This window comes from Musa acuminata, chromosome BXJ2-4 (genome assembly GCF_036884655.1).
Source record: "Musa acuminata AAA Group cultivar baxijiao chromosome BXJ2-4, Cavendish_Baxijiao_AAA, whole genome shotgun sequence".
NCBI classification, from domain to species: domain Eukaryota; kingdom Viridiplantae; phylum Streptophyta; class Magnoliopsida; order Zingiberales; family Musaceae; genus Musa; species Musa acuminata.
In genome coordinates, this window is record NC_088341.1 from 3,208,960 (window position 1) to 3,226,033 (window position 17,074).

A 17,074-nucleotide genomic window follows, 5' to 3' on the forward strand; every position below is an offset into this window, starting at 1 on the left:
TCTTTGAAGTCATCAAAGTTTACTGATCTTCTCATGAAGTCTGAAACAAACAGTGCACAGTAGAATCCTCAAAGCAAATGAAGATGTGAATCTTTCAACACATACATCTCCATGCAATGGAGATTAGGCATCTCTGTTTCCTATCTCACTAGTTTTGCCTGTCCTATTGTGTTTTGGCTATACAATATCTGTATTGTAGTTGATGATGAGAGAGGGGTATGGTCTTCTCTGATGTGTTGCAGGCAATGTTGCAAGTTAAATGGTAGTCTTCCACTTACAAGGAAATATCAAGCCTGTTGTTGAGGGGTGAGAACCATTTCATGTTCCCATTTTCTGCTTTGTGAAGCTGGTTTGTCAGAATAAATGATCACAAAATTGGAGTTACTGTTTCTGCAGTGAGCAGTTTCTTGTCAAAAAAAATCCAATACAAGTCATTTTTTTCTTCTCTATTTTAATAGAGGACAAAGAAAAATGATAAAAGGAGGTGTCACACTACATACCTACTCTCAAACATAGTTAGAAAAATGATATCTGATTGAGAAGAGAGAGAACAAAAAACACTCAGATAGCATCAAATACCCCATTCAATTTTAGTAATAATCCTTTATATTTAGGAGATTCATTTAATTGAGGTTCAGAAGATTAAAGCATTTATAACACTAGATTTTTTTTTGTCTTTATTATTAAGGAAGAATGCAAAGAATTTTCATGGTTTGACTGGAAGTCAACGTCATGAAGGGGATTAATCGAGACCACATCGAAACGGGGTAAATATTTTAACGGGTCGGATTGTTGTAAGTACCCGATGGATCCGACTCGTGGCCGCTCTAGTAAAAGTAAAACCGACGCCGCCTCCGTCCGACTCCGACCTCTTCTTCGCTTCCTTCCCCGAGAGGTCTTCGGGTAAACGACCGTCGACGCCATGGACGTCCTCTCGGGCTCCATCGACGTTCGCGACCTCCTCCCGAGCGGCGAGCTCGACGAGTCCTCCCCTCTTTCCGCCCCCGACCTCCGCCTCCTGGTCGACCGCCTCCAGATCCGCTCCCTGCGCATCAAGGACAAGGTGCGGTCCTACGTCCTCGCCCACCGCGCCGAATTCGCCGACCTCTTTTCCCGCTGCTCCCTCGCCGCCGCCTCCGCTGACGACCTGACCCGCTCCCTGTCCGGCGCCCTCCGCCTCCTCTCCGACCGCCCTCTCGACCTCGAGATCCAGGACCTCGTCTCCGAAATTAGGGCGAAGAGACGGGAGCTCGAGGAGCGCCGGGAGGCGCTGGAGGTGGTGCGGGCCGTCTCCGCCCTGCACCGCCGTCTCGCTTCGGCCAGGGAGGACCTCAGGGCCATGAGATTGGTCGCGGCTGCTGAAGCCGTCAGGGATCTCAAGAAAGGGCTATCCGTCGCGGACGTGGAGGAGGGGGGCAGCGTAGAGAACGAGCCGGCAGTGTTTGGGTTCTTGAGGAAGGAGTGGGCTGAGTGCCTCGATGAGGTAGTTGCGATTTCAGTTCTTGGTGCAAAATCCATATCTTTTTCACGGAATAACTGAAATTTACTATTTCTTCTTCTTCTTGATAGCTTCAAGAGGTGCTTGCCAAAAATGTACTGAACTGTTTCCATTTTGAACCGGAGAACAATAGACTGATTGTGAGATCTGTATCTAAAGTCGAAGATGTTCACTATATCAAGCTCCACCAGATGTTGGAGGCAATGGAGGTGATCTGATGCTTATTTTTACTTTTTAGCATTACGAGTACATTTTATGCTAAGAAAGATAACATGTTCGGGACCGTGCTTATCTTGGCTTCAAAACCATACAGTTTATAAGAACTATAACCAACAGTTATGAGTGATTAACTAGTTAGGCATGAAGCTTATTGGTTTCTCCCCTTTTATGTTTTATTGTTGTTTCAGTTAACACACTTTAATGCCATAGAACTTGTAGTGAACTTGTTTAGTTAACATTTTTTTTTTTACCAAAAGATGCTTATGATAGATGTGTCCAGCCATAAGTAGTGGATATTAGTATATATATATAGATTTTTGAAGGTTCTGTGAGCCTTGTGTTTCCTATTCCAAACTTGTAACTGACCTCCAGTTTTTTAATATGTTCCCTCTTTCTAATGAAAATTTTACCCTGAATGCAGATTGTTGGTGTTCTTGATTATGGGCTGGCAAGAGTGGCAGATTTGTTGATCAAACGGGTCATTATTACTTCCATAACAAACAAATCCATCAATGTTTTAGTTGAAGTGCATGATGAGGGCTCTCTTGCAAGTTGTGAAACAATTCTTGGCATAGTTCCATCATCTGAATTGCAGGTAATTTTGCACTGAATCCTTGAGCTATTGCTGCTTTGTGCTACTGCATGAAGGCATGCTAACTAAACCAAACAGTTTCTTGGGTAAACACAAGTGTTTTCGATACCAAAATCTGCACCATAAATGATAAGGAAATCAGACAGTAATTTTTATCTTGATCTTGGATTTCATAGAATCATGAGACTTCTTGATAGAATGCTACTGGAGTTCTTTTTTAAATTTTATTTTAGATGGTCACCCATATGTTAAATAAAGTCAACTAGCAACTTATGAGTTAACCATATGCTATTTGGGTCGAAGGTCTAGCATTTGCATCCCTATGCATCGATGTGGTAACTATAGATGTCTTAGAAAGAAAAGACATATCTGACCATGATTCCTACCCTTTAATAGGAGAAGAAAATAAAATTTGGGCTTTAACTTGATTTTTGCTTATGTGACTTGTTTTGCACTTCATTTTGAGAACCTGATATTAATTGGTTGCTAGTGAAGTTGTATATACCGATTATCTGGCCATGTTTTCTTCCAGTGTTAAGAAGTGTAAATGTTATCAAAATTTTAATTTGCTTCCCAACCTTATTGGACAATAGATTATTAAATTCGTTCCCTTTTGATTAATCCCTTAGATTTATTCCTTTGATTTAATTTCTCTGCACAATGGACTAGCAATAATAAGTTTTTTTAATTTCTTACTTCTCCTTGAAGGATTGATTTCAGGTAATTCGAAATGTTTTTCTTTTGCTGTAAATAACTTGTTTTCTGTTAACATTTTTCATTTTTTTATTTTGTAGGAAGATCTTGATGGAACTTGTCTTTACTCAAGGCTTAGTCAAATAGTAAAGTTCATATACAAATTCATTTGCTTCGAGAATGCTATATGGATGCAATGTTTTGGAAGATTGACTTGGCCAAGAATGGCAGATCTAATTATAACTCATTTTCTTTCCAAGGTGTGTGCACCATTTTTTAAATCTTGATCAAGCTATTAGTCTAGCATACAATAGAATTCTGGTCAGATAGTTAGAATTGCCTGTATTCCTGTATTATATCTTGACATCAGGTTAAAAAGCTTAGTTCCTCAAGTTTTCTATCATTGTTCTCGATTTAATTGGATTCAAATTGGGTTTTTAGTTGGATGGCTTTCAAGTCTTCTAGTACTGTTATGAATCTAATTAGATTCATATTGATTTTTTAGTTAGATGATATCCTATCTGATATAGCAAGCAACCTAAGTGGTACAATATGTACCATGACCCAAAATAATGAACCAGAAAATTCTTATCCCATGTACCATGAACCATGCTACATGACATAACCAGTACCCATGTTTGTCCCATGACCTGAATGTTCCACATTCCAGGTGATATGTTCTGTTATCATAAAGCCAATTATAGACTAACTAAAATGACCTCCATTCTTTTTTGTTTTTTGATAGCATTTTGGTGCTAGCTAACTAACCAAGATGCTTAAACTAGAGTTGATAGTAGTACACTTATCAAACCCTTATAAGCCAATCTTAGTCTTATTCACTTCCGATGTGGGATTAATCGGGGGTGTTATAATTGTATCACGACTCGGCCCTGATGGGCTAATTGACCTATCAACTGTATTTGGCCCAAATCACTAGCCAAGATGCTTAAATTAGAGTTGATAGTAGTACACTCATTAGACCCTTATAAGTCAATTTTAGTCTTACTTACTTCCGATGTGGGACTAATCAGGGGTGTTACAATTGTGTTGCTTGCCCCCCACAAAAAAAAAACAAAAAAATCACTTGATACACTATCAAACTTGCTAACGTTTTGTTCTAAACCTCTTGAAACTTTATTAAGATTTGTTGGTCATTTTCTTTTGACATGTGTTTCTTTGCTTGTTACTAATAAAAAGGTATATTATTTCTAGATGTTGATCTTTCACCATTCCATCATATACAAGTCTTAACAATTACATAGATGTTGTAATTGTAAATGGCATGAAATGTGGTGGCATTTGTCATTCATGTTGTGAGCTCAAAAATGGTCCTAGAATGTCCATGAAGTTCTTACCAGTTGAGTTCTTTGTCAAAATGTTGTTCTCTTCATTTAAATGAGTATACTATTATCTATTGTCCAACAAGAGGAGTCATGGACTGTCCTAATCTGTAAATATTTGTCTTCATTTGTTTCCTTTGTTTTGTGAGTCCCACTTGTTGGTACTTATTCATTTTGAATATAACCTTGTCGGATCATTGATCAAGATATTGTGCCCCTTTGTTTTTTTGTTCGTATTATATGCACATGTTATCAGACATTGTGTAGGTACAATGCAACATTGTTTCCATGTTGGGATTGTGTTATTAAAGAGAACAATGCAATAGAAAATATTATCTGTACCCTTATTAGGATCTCATCATACTGGTTGTACTGATTGGTATGTTGTTCGGCATATGGGTACACAATTAAAATATATGAGAACTTTGTTTAATATGTTTGTATTAACCCATATGGGGTGCATTGATATACTAAACAGTATGGTAAGTTGGGTATGTGACAATGTTTGAAATCAATGTTCAGTTTTGATTAACTTAATTGGGTTGTGGAGTTGCTATTTTATTATTTCCTTTTAAATCCATTAAAAATCTATTTGTATGAACTGGGATTGGCTACTAATTTTGCTGGAACTTGTTGGACCATGGGAATGGGAATGAAGCAAGCTCAGATGATTGATGGGTCAGCTTGTCATTGCCTGCCTTCCACTGATTCTTAGCTGTTTTGATAATCCACTTGGAAAATGAGGGTCTTGGAATTAGACATAGTTGGTCAAACAAACCATGACGCTAGATTATACCACTTCCATGAGAAGTGTTTACTGTGACGTTCATTTTTTTTTTCCTAGTGTTATTTAATCTGGCACATGGAGTTATGAATTTCCATTTGAACACATGAAGAATTATGATCAAATTGTATTTTTCTAGCCTTGTTATGATATTGCATCTTAACTATTGACTCAGTGGAGATCAAGAAGCTTGACAGTGCCACTAAATGCTTTTTGTTTGATTCTCAAGAATGCTTTGTTTCTCAATTGTATCTTCATTTGACATCTTGGTTTACACATTTTGCAACAAATGATGGCAGTTCATATCAAATGCTATCATAACAGCTTGATTCTTGCTGGTAGTCAAATAACATTTTGGTGTAGAATTCTCCTCCTGAAATTCATCTCATCTACATGATACACCAAAGTTATTAAGTTGCCATTTTCTAAAATCATGCCGGTATTGGATTTATAATTATCAGCATAAGTACAAAATTTGAATAATACAAGCTCAAAACTGTCTTTTCTAGGCTGTGCCTGATGATGCTTCGAAGATCGCTGGCTTCCAAAATGTCATCAAACGTACTGCTGATTTTGAGACCTTTTTGAAGGAAATGAAATTGATTTCATCAACTGACAGGAATGAAGAGAAGTTGAGTTATTTTGCTCATGATGTTGAAGTTCATTTTGCTTCCAGGAAGAGGAATGAGATTTTGGCAAGTGCTAGAAATTATCTTCTACAGTTCAACTATGATCTGCCTCCCGTGAGTCCATCAAAATAGATTTTTCTGATGCTTGACCATCTTGTGTGTTGCATTCTTTATGTCTATTGCCATAAATGTTGCAGGCAAATATGTCAAGTGTTTCCTTACAGGCTTCTGATGGTGGAGAAAATTGTGTGTCTGTTGTTGGTTTGCTTTTCCAGTCTGATAAGTGTCTTGTTTCTAAGGCAGTCTTTCACCTAATGGATCTAGTGCACAGAGCACTTAAGGTATGTTGGCTTTACTATTACAAAACTATATTGTTTTCTCTACACAAAGAAACACGGTCTATCATCTTAGCAAATTATTAGTATGCTTGAAAATAAATTTTAACATGCCCTGTCAATTACACACCTTAAGTATTTGCATACTTCCAGCTAACTTGACCGATCTTACATGACCTGTAGAATGTATTTTGTTAGGACAAATGTGAGAACTAAGAAGCCACATTATTAAACATTATGTGCAATATAATGCAAATCTTTGTAGCTTTCTTTTCATTCTTCTCTTTTGTATTTTTTACTTGCATTTGTTGTGTCCGTTTAGCATGTGTATCCGACTGTCTGATTTGTTTTTATATATAATGGAGATATGGAATTCACCAGGAATAAACTACTTAATAGATCATATTTGATACTTGTGTCTCCATAATGAAAACGAAAAATTTTAGAGGTTGGACATATAAGAAGTCTATAAGAAGAAAGCCTCTAATTGTCAAGTTACTTGGTAAGTGTGCAGCCATAAATTTGTATTTGACATGCAGAGTTAGAAACATATCCGACACATTTCCTAGAGTTGACTCAGGTCTGGGTAACAATTGTAAATTGAAGATCGATGGGAATTTGAGTTTGTGATTTAGCAGTCTCCTTTTTCTAATGAAATAATCTTTTCTCTATAGAGTTTGAACTAATGATCACTTTACATGTAATTGGTATGTCAAAGGGAATATTTTTTGTGCAATTTCCAGACAAACCAGTTGTTTTGCCTTGTTCATACTTGAGAACAAGTATGCTTGCTAGGATTTCATGTGCTAGGTGGTGTGACCCAATGCCCAACCATTTCAATGGCAGATCTGTGTTGTGTGTTGATGTATATTCTTGTTGCCAATGTGTAGAACTTTCATTGATGAATTGCCTCTCTCTCCTATTCTGCAAGGTGAAAATCCTTGCATGGTGATCTCAGCTACGATAAATTCTGTCATTTATCTCCTTTGCTTATTAGTATGCTTTATTTTTGCTTGCATTTTGTTCTCTGACTAGCAGATAATATCTTTGAATGTAATTTTGATTAATGAACAACCAGTGCAGGATGCTTGTTTGTCCCCTACAAGAGTGGCAAAGGAGTTTTATCATGCTGCAAGGGATGCTCTACTTTTATACAGAGCTGTTATACCCATTAAGGTCTGTGTAATCGTTGCAAATACCATATGGATTTCTTTAGCTGAATTCTTTGAACCTTTGAAGTTTGAATGATTCTATGTAAAATTGCAGCTTCTTGGTTTTGCACAAAATATAATTGTTTGGTATAAATAGCATTGACATTATACTTTTTTAAAATAAATTTGCTATTTTTTGGAGAAAAATAAGCTTTAGGTTGATGCATTTATGCTAGTAATCTATCCTCCTTGAAAGACAACAAAGATTTCCAGTTCTCCATATTACATTTTGTAATTCAGCCATATTCAAGAATTAATAGAAGTATTAACACATCATATTTATTCTGGATTTTGTAGTGCAGAATTCATATGCATCTCTATTATGACAAGTTATGCTTACTACTCTATGTTTGTTCGTGAAGTTAGGGAAGAAGTTGGAGAGTATTAGTCAAGTGGCAATTATTATCCACAATGAATGTCAATATTTGTCCCAGGAGAATCTTGGACTTGCCTTTGAGGTTTGTGTCAATTTGCATTCTGCAATATTGTTCTTTATATAGCTTTAACATCAAGGTGTTTGATTAAAATATTTTTGTTTTTCATGTGACTAGTTTGTCAAATATTTTCAACACATGGCACCAGCAACATTAATATTTGGTGTTGCAGTAAGAATATTGAAGTCTCTCTCAAAGGCAAACTGTATAATCAAGGAAAAAATGTGCAGTTTATATTATAAATTCAGTTTTACAATGTTCCAATTCCGTAGGGAATTTTGTTCTTCATTAGGTTGGACATATATAATCATTTTTCTTTTTGGGTTCTTCTTAAACAAGTAGATTTTCTTAATAGTTGCTTAAGTAGAATTATGTATAGATTTGGTCTTTCCTATTTTATGCATGCCTTAGAGGTTGATGCTGTTGCCTATTAGAAGCCTCAGTTTAGAGCAACCATAAAGTTGTTATCTTTCTTTGTGTCAATGTAAGTTGCAATACTGCAAGGACCTATCTTTCAGTTTGGCATCATGTTATATAGTGAGCCTGCCCCCTGGTCAACATTTCTTTGCTAGGAACGTAGGATCTTTGCTTATGAACCACATTGAGTTGTCTCGTGTGTAAAAAAAGTTCTAGACCATTTCTTGATGTTTAAATCTTAACACCGCAAGAAAAAATGATGATAATACATTTACGTATATGTTTGCGTGTACAAAATTTTTATTGGGAGGACTGAGGCCTCATTTCTATCAACTCAAAATTAGTTGGCTCTAGTGTGTAAAAAAAGGTTCTAGACCATTTCTTGATGTTTAAATCTTAACATCACAAGAAAAAATGATGAGAATACATATATGAACCACATTGAATTGGCTCTAGTGTGTAAAAAAAGTTCTAGACCATTTCTTGATGTTTAAATCTTAACCACAAGAAAAAATGATGAGAATACATCTATGTATATGTCTGTGTGTACAAAAATTTTATTGGGAGGACTGAGGACTCACTTCTATCAACTTAAAATTAGTAATGGAGACTAATCTCATATCAGCTTCATCTAACAACCTATAATATATTTTGTCTAACATTAGTAGAGACTTATTTGAACTAGTTGAATTTTGATGTCATTTAACAATATTTAAATGAGGGTCAATCATTTTAATCATTAAGGTAATCTAGATTGTGGTTTTTAACTTTTATGCATAAATTATTTTATACATTTTATTTTTGGTTTTTTAATATTATGAATGTCATAGATGATGTCTAGTAAATCTAATCATCAGTTTAAAGCCTCCATGATTGATTTTGAGGTGATATGATTAAGTCTTAATCCTGCCAGTAGGGTATGTATACACACATGTACTCGTTTATGTATGTCTGGACAGACATATATATTCATTTATGCATACATGTATATATATGGAAGAACTGTTTTTGGAATTTTACATTTTCACTCTTTCCATTCAAACATGTGCACCAGACATTTGCAGCATGATTCAAACTCTTGACATCATGACTGAGCATGATGTGCCTTAACTAGTAGGATGACTCCAAGATTATATGGAAGACATTTTTCTTGCTTCTGTTGGAGCAACCATAACTCCTAACAACTCCTGACCTCTGGACCACTGGTTGGTAATCTTGTGCATGCATAGTAAGTCCAACTTATTATATCACATCTGCACCTTTTCATGTCACTTTTTAATTCATATGCATCCAAAGACAAACTCATGATCCAACATTTGGTACATGATGCTAGCATGTGCACTGAATTTGTATTATCATGGTCTCAGTGCAAGCTGTTAAGATGCCTAAATGTTGACCCATCTAGTTTGGTCTAGGCCAAATGCTGGTTGCACAGGCAGGAGCCTGGAAAAAGTACGGATAAAGTAATATAAATTCTACATAAAATTAAGTAAGTTTTAACAGTTAAATAAAATCTTAATTTGAAAATAAATTATACATCATACGCAATTCTCCCAAATTGACTTTCCAATGGAGACCACGTAAGGAGCTTTTCATCCATTGTTTCATGTTGAACACTTCAATTATAATCCCAGGACTTATTCACTTCAATCTCTTTTGCATGTGGTTTGATGAAGGTTATCACTTAAAATATTAACATAAATAGGTGCAGAAGAAAAAAAGGGAAAACATATCATAATAATCACTATAAGGTACGAATCATGGTTGAAAAGGCAGGCATACTAGAAGATTTAACAAGTTGGCATTGTTCTTATTGTATGTCACACAAATATGTAAAACAATTATTTTGACATTGTAGCTTGTTCCAAAAAACACTATATTGCACATGTTTACTCACAATTATAACTATCTGTATTTTTTATCTATATTTTGATTCATATCCTATATTAATATTTATTTGATATTATTATGTGCCGAGTAAGATATTGTTCTTCGAAGGAGTTACTGTCATTTGTTGTTGCATTAACCATCATGTATGCTATGAATTCTTGATTTTCAGTACCGTGCAGATTTTCCAAGTGGCTTGCAGAAACATGCAGTGTTTGTTGACATTGCACTAAGTTTTCATCAGATGGCAGAAAATATTCTTCAAAAACAAGTTCAATTAGTTGTTAGTAGTTTGAGAGAGGTATGGTTTCACAGTTTATTGATTTCACTCCCATATCTTGATTGCATCTTTTTTACCTGATCCTTCATGGTCTTCAGGCTATTGATGGAGCTGATGGTTTTCAGAATACCCATCAACCACAGCATTATGAATCAGCAAAATTTGGTCTAGAGCAGGTATATCAGTTCAATATTCTGTGTTATGCGACATGCTGTTCCTTCATACTTGGCCAGGTTATATGATATCACAAAAATCTTTTGATGCCAGAACTTTCATAATCTTATTGAATTTCCTAATCTTATGAACTTTCATAATCTTTTGATGCATTTTCAGTGCTAACAATTTTCTTTGTTTTTATAAATTTTATTTATATAATATCTTAGACTATTCAAATGCACATCGCCTGTCATATAATATAAATGTGGATATCCTGTATTTTGTACTATTTCAAAACATTGGATGAGGGCAGGATGTGCAAAATAAGTTTACTTCCATTTTTAGCTAGGTTTCATGGGTTCTATGTGGAGTTAATCTTCATTCTTTTTTTTCCCTTTTTAATTGGCAAACAGGGAGGAGAGATGAGGGGGCTTGAAGGGTTGGAACAATTATGAACGTCTGACCCTTCACAACCATAACTGAGGTAATCTTGAGTTCCATGCCACGATGTGGAAGAGAGCTCTTTTCTAGAAATATCTATAGAGAATTACTTGAGGTCTAATAATTATTATAAATATTAGGAAAAAATCAAGAATGTCGTTTGGTCAACCTAGAAGCATGGGTAATACCAAATTTACGTTGTACTGGTGAACAATAATGCATCAACTAAGCAACTGTACTTACCAGTAGCACTTGATGTTAAGGTTGAGCATACACCAGGAAATAGCCTAATTTAAGTAGGACATTTACTGGTTGTCAACAGCAGTTGTGGTGTTCTTTATAGGCACATGAAGCATGCCAAAGCATGGACATGAGGTGCAATAGTACAATCAGATTTTCATATCCCATAGGCAAAACAGTTCTACGTAAGTGTATGACTCATGCGCTCAAGTGCGAGTCATTTTCATAAACACATTTATGAAAATGAGTAAGTAGCTAGATATTTCATTTATGAAATTTAGTCATTTTCATAATAAAATGTCTCAGTTCTACTTATTCATTTTCATAAACAGCTCTAATGAACAGTTCCACTTAAGTCTATTTATTTTGCTATTAACATAACCACATTTTCATGGTTGAAAAGATAGTTCGTAAGGTTCATATTGGCTTGTTCTTAACTGGCTACAATTGATTTCTCAGCCATATGACAAGATCACTAGCAGTCTTGCTGGAAGTCAGCAGGGATCAAAGAGGAGTGCAGATGGAAAAATAACAGAGCTTTTGTCAACACAAAACCTTGGGGTCACACCAAGTTCACTGTCACTATCATTAGTTGACGCCTTGCAAGTTGCTGCCAAGCATGGTTGCCAATCTCAAGGTCAAGGATGAGTCTTGAGAGAATATGAGAGAGTAGGAAAGAATAAATTAGGAGTCTTAATCACCAATTACCCATATGGTGATCGCACAACCACAACGGGACCACCGTGCATGCTGTTGGAAACTTTGGATAGAGAATTACTAATAATGGGAAAACTAATCTTAATGTAGAATTGTAGATACATATAGTTAAATCTTTAATTATTTGGAAATTTTGATATATATTATACACCATCAAATACTATTCTTTTACCTTTGAAAAAAGCCTTCAATATCATCATTTTTTAGATATCTTTTAGTATATATCTTTTTTAATTGTTCTTTTTAATCTTTTAGATTTTTTATTATGTTAATAGCAAAATAAATGGGTAAGTAGCTAGTAAACAGAAGTCATTTTATCAAAAAAATAATTTTAAATAAATCTGAGCCCAAAAGATGTGTTTATAATTTATATGTCATTAAAATGTTTCAAACTTAAAAATTTTAATTTAAACTTGTAAATGCATTCTAAAAATCATTTTTAGCAAAATAACATTAGATTTTGAAATTTTGTTATTTTTGACAATATGATGGTTCAATAATGTGTCAACCACGAGAACCTATCGATATAATTAATTATTTCTGAAAGAAAATGTTATAAACATTGAAAAGGAAAAAAATTTACATTATTTTTGAAAAACTGGTGCCTTGTTTTGCTCAGGCAAACACTTCTTCTGTGCTTCTCACTTCAGGTGATTATGAGATTTTGAGCCTTGAGAGTGCTCTTTGCCTTTGGCCAACATGAAAAGTCTTAATTAACTTGGAAAAATCTCATTTTCATGTACTAGATGTTATATATCTTGTAAATGTGAACGAACTCCTATTGGAAAGGTAAATTAAGATTATGAAGAACATCAATTGAGCGTTGATAACTTAGGTAGCCATAGAATAAGAACTCTTCCAGTTATTGGGGATATAAATCATATTTAACCTTTATTTTTAGAGAAGAACTCGAGCCTTCATTTCTTGTTCTGTTGCGTGTTTATTTTCACATTATCATGTCACTAATTATGCTTATTTCCAAATTTGTGCTAACATTTTCGTTTTGATATTTGACAAATTTTGTGCATTGAATACAGAAGCCTCTAGGCCTCGTAAAGTTTTAGTCTTAATTATTTGCTTTGATAATTTTAGTCGGATGTTCTATTGGTTATGCTTTTCAACCACATTATTTTGACCTTTTGTATCACTATTAAGAAAATTTTGTCAGTATGTTTTTACTGGAACTACACTTTGTACTTATATTTTCTTGTGCCAATAGGTTATTTTTATTATAGAGAAAGCACATATTATGTGGGAGCCACTCATGCCAGCTTCAACTTACAAGAGAGCTATGTGCTCAGTAATGGATTATGTCTTTTCTGGAATCACCAGAGATATGCTGCTTTTAGATGATTTGGCAGCTGAGGAGACTTTACAGGTTCTCTTGCTAGCCTCTGTCTATATCAATGTAAGCTGTGTTAATATTATATATCACTAAATTTCTTCACTTGGTTCAAGCTACAAAGACTGATCCAGATGACGCTAGAGAATCTCTCTTCTTTGTTTGAGTCACTTATTGCTGATGTGGATGAAAAGGAAAGGTTCTTGAATCAGAATACGTGGAGTCAGTTAGACAAGATGATGTCATCTTTACCTAAATTCCGCAAGCTTGCAGGTATCGGGTCAGATGTAAATGTGATTATATGCTGACAAATTTTATGTGACACATGATGAATGTGAAGTCTCTGTACCTATGTGATGTTCTGTTTCTCAACTAATGCAATTTATCTTGCTAGAACTGTATGATATGCCATTAAAATCAATCACCGCAACATGGGAAAGTGGAGAGCTTCTCAGTTGTGGCTTTACATCATCTGAGGTATATCTAGTATAGCATTCTGTGTTAATAAGTTTAAAGTTATGTGTCTTGAAAGTCATTCGCGGATGATTCTTCTAAAATTTTTTATATTTCACATATGAATTTATCATGATCGCTTGACATGATAAATCATGGTTGTCCTGGCATATAAATTTTATATCTGGGCATGAGATTCTGTCATTTAAACATTTCTTCCTGGCTTTAGTTGATTGAGGGAGCACATCCAGTTTACCGGATCTGAACTAAAGAGACTGTGTTGTATATGATACAGTTGATTCTTTTAAATAATTTCTAGTTGTATTGGACAGAACTCTTTTCCATTCTAAACTTAAAGTATGCTTCCCTTATATTCACCTAAACTCCAGAAAAGTAATTTACATGACAATGACTCATGGCACGAAAAGAATTATGATGTTCAGAGTCCAATATTAACAAGTTGTGGTCAAAGTATTTTTCGTTGTAATTTCTATCAGGTGGAAGTTAGATGAATACATGCTATCTATTGACTGGTAAGAGAGACAACCCATTGCCCTACCAATTAAGGACATCTATTTACTGCTGAAAGATGTCCAGATAATCTTAAATTTAAGGCTTTTTATAGGTTGACTATGACATGTAATATCTGTTGCACATACTGTAACACCAGTTTGATATGTGGTTCTCCTTATAGTTCTTCCTGAGGCTGATATTAAAAACAAAAAGCATGGGCATGTGTGAGTTACTTTGCTTCATCTTGAGGGCGAACTTAGGCAAGAGAGAGACTTGTGCAAAATCCTAAAAGTTGATGATAGGCAGGTAGACATCCTTACCTGACTGGTTGCATTTTAAAGTTTGTGCAACCAAGGGTTAACCATTTGAAGTTTTTCTAGACTTGGAAAAAGTCAATGGGAAGAGCAGATAGCAAGCTTTGACATTAGGATCTAAAATTCATGCCAAAGACAAAAAAATCAAGCCAATGAGCCAATGAAGCAGAAATCCATTCTAAGTATATTATATGACTTGAATTTAAGATATTTACAGTGACAAGTATTTCATTTAGTGAATTGGTTTCTTGTTTCATTTTCGTTTTTCTATCTAACAGATAAGTTGGTCCTTTTTGAGTGACTATATAGCTTAGTATTGTTTGGTGTACACATCGACTTGTATTTACCAATCTGATCAGGCACTGGTGATGGACTATATAACTCGGTATTGCTTGGTGTACTTTTCATGTTTATTATCTTTCCAGTGATGTCATGAAGTATACAATGATATACTGCTTGATGAATCGGTACCATATTTATAAATTGGGACTAGTATTTGAAATCTTGCAATGAAATTTCAGTTATTTTGGTATGTCTTCACGGGGAAATTAGGAAAAATAGTGGAATCTGAAGCTAAGGTGATCACTCAGGATATATAGATGATGTCCAATATTGTAAGGCTGACTTGAAATTTTTTAAACAAATATGACACTTGAGAAATTTCACGGATTGGTAATATTCTTGAGATTGGAAAATATAAGCATCTCAGTTAGATCAAACTTGAAAAATATTTTTGTGATACTTGGGTTATGCAGAGTTTGAACCCCTCCAATGTGAGAGAATGTCATGATCCATATGGTGAAGCAAGATTTTTATTTGTGGATACCATGTGAGAGAATACCATGCGTGTAGAAACGCTAGCAGAAAAAGTGCAAACTCTAATGTTAACTCAGTATATGATTTCTGGAGAGTGAATTGTTGTGACATTTCACATTGCCTATATATGTTGGCATTGTGGAGTTGCCTATCTAATGGTTTAATTTACATCTTATTGGAATGATTTCAACATCATTTACCCCTGTAGTCAGTTTTCAAAATGTATGATGATGCTTACAGTGACATGCATCTACATAAACCAGAAATTACATAATTGGCCTTGAAATGACCCATGAATTGGCTTCCTTCTATTTTAAGCTAAAAAATAGTGAAAATATGCTATTAGTTGGATGGATGTTTCTCACGCAACATGAAGTAGCTCCAACTGACTTGGTTTGAAGATGAATTTTGAAGATGAATTTTTATGCTTGTACTCTCATTTGGGAGAAAATTATTGTAAAATATAATATTCTCTGGCTTTTGCAGGTGGAAACTTTTATCAAAGCAATCTTTGCAGATTCCCCCTTGAGAAAGGAATGTTTGCAGAGAATAAAAAGTGCAAGTGATTAGCTGATTCTTATTTTCCACCAAGACTTAACCAGACTGTTTTAAAGGTCAGTCTTCTTTTTCTTGGCAGAACTTATCTTGATCAGTGTGTTCTTTATGGTTATAGTTAATGTACAGGAGCACATATCTGCTAATGGGGCATTTGAATTGATGCATGAGTATTTGGTAACTCATGCATGAACAAGTGCCTGATCTACAAATGCTAGATGGCTTCTTTGGATGCCTCATTTGCAAATGTTGCAATTGTTGATGTCTGAACTCTTGCATTTGGGGGTTGTTCATGTTGTTAGGAAAATTGAGTGAAGTTAAGAAAAACGTTTTCTTTTGGTGGCAGATTTTTATTTTTGACAATGTTCAAATGCTTAAGTATAAAAAAGCATAGGAATATTTTTTATTTCAGTATCTTTTGGGTAACACAGTGCTCAAGTATAAATATATTATTATTATTATTATTATTATTATTATTATTATAAGTATCAGTGCATTCCTTTAATATTTTTCCTTTGCTTGACGAAATGCTTGATGTGTTAACATGTGTGGATACATGCATCCAGGGATAATGCAGCAGGAAAGCAAACACGCCATGCATTGTGGATCCTTTGGTATGCTTCTAACTTGGGCACTAAAACGAGGCAACCACCAACCAGCAGGGCTCAGTGAAAAATTGATGGTTTACACTCTGGTCGATAGCCAAAATATAAGGATCTTAAGATTACTAGGTTTCCTAATGCTGTGTATTATTATTATAGGATGTAGCCATCAAGTGTGACGAGTTTTGTGCGATGCACATGCTGCCCAATTTCTTGTGTTTCCATTGCTGCAGATGTTCAGTCATGCCATCTTTTTTGTTGGCACAAATATTAGTATTATCTGTTTATTTCTTTGGCTGTACTTGAATTAAACAAGCAATTATATTGCTGGAGTACCAAATATATACGTAATTGATTGATCACATCTCATATGACTCTTTAAATTGAGCAACCTAACTGTGTTTTTGTTCTCAGTTAAAATAGCTGCTGCAGGTGGTTCTGTTTATGTTTGAGAGGAGCCCTATTTCAGTGCATATTAGGTATTTAGTTTGACATACACATCATATCAAACCAAGCTAATTGCTACAAGACTTGTAGGCAAAGTTCATATTATGTACCTTTGATTCTTTGTATTAGTAATGACCGATCAGTCGCAGGTTTCACCCG

General features: G+C 34.9%; 1 protein-coding gene across 4 annotated transcripts; it reads left to right on the plus strand.

Moving 5' to 3' along the window:
• The first annotated feature begins 820 nt into the window (after positions 1–820).
• On the plus strand, positions 821–16,830 carry LOC135609512 (centromere/kinetochore protein zw10 homolog). 4 transcript variants are annotated; one of them, XM_065102856.1, is made up of 15 exons: positions 821–1,483; positions 1,570–1,707; positions 2,139–2,312; positions 3,104–3,262; positions 5,636–5,869; positions 5,980–6,096; positions 7,174–7,266; positions 7,664–7,759; positions 10,212–10,340; positions 10,418–10,495; positions 13,093–13,251; positions 13,332–13,488; positions 13,610–13,692; positions 15,798–15,925; positions 16,433–16,830. In XM_065102856.1, the coding sequence occupies exons 1-14, from the start codon at positions 923–925 to the stop codon at positions 15,879–15,881; spliced, it is 2,262 nt and encodes a 753-aa protein (XP_064958928.1). In that variant the 5' UTR covers positions 821–922; the 3' UTR covers positions 15,882–15,925; positions 16,433–16,830. The 4 variants fall into 4 exon arrangements, with proteins under 4 accessions (XP_064958928.1, XP_064958929.1, XP_064958930.1 ...); XM_065102855.1 differs by having other exon boundaries at positions 823–1,483; positions 5,953–6,096; XM_065102857.1 differs by lacking the exon at positions 13,610–13,692 and having other exon boundaries at positions 822–1,483; positions 5,953–6,096.
• Positions 16,831–17,074: the final 244 nt, after the last annotated feature.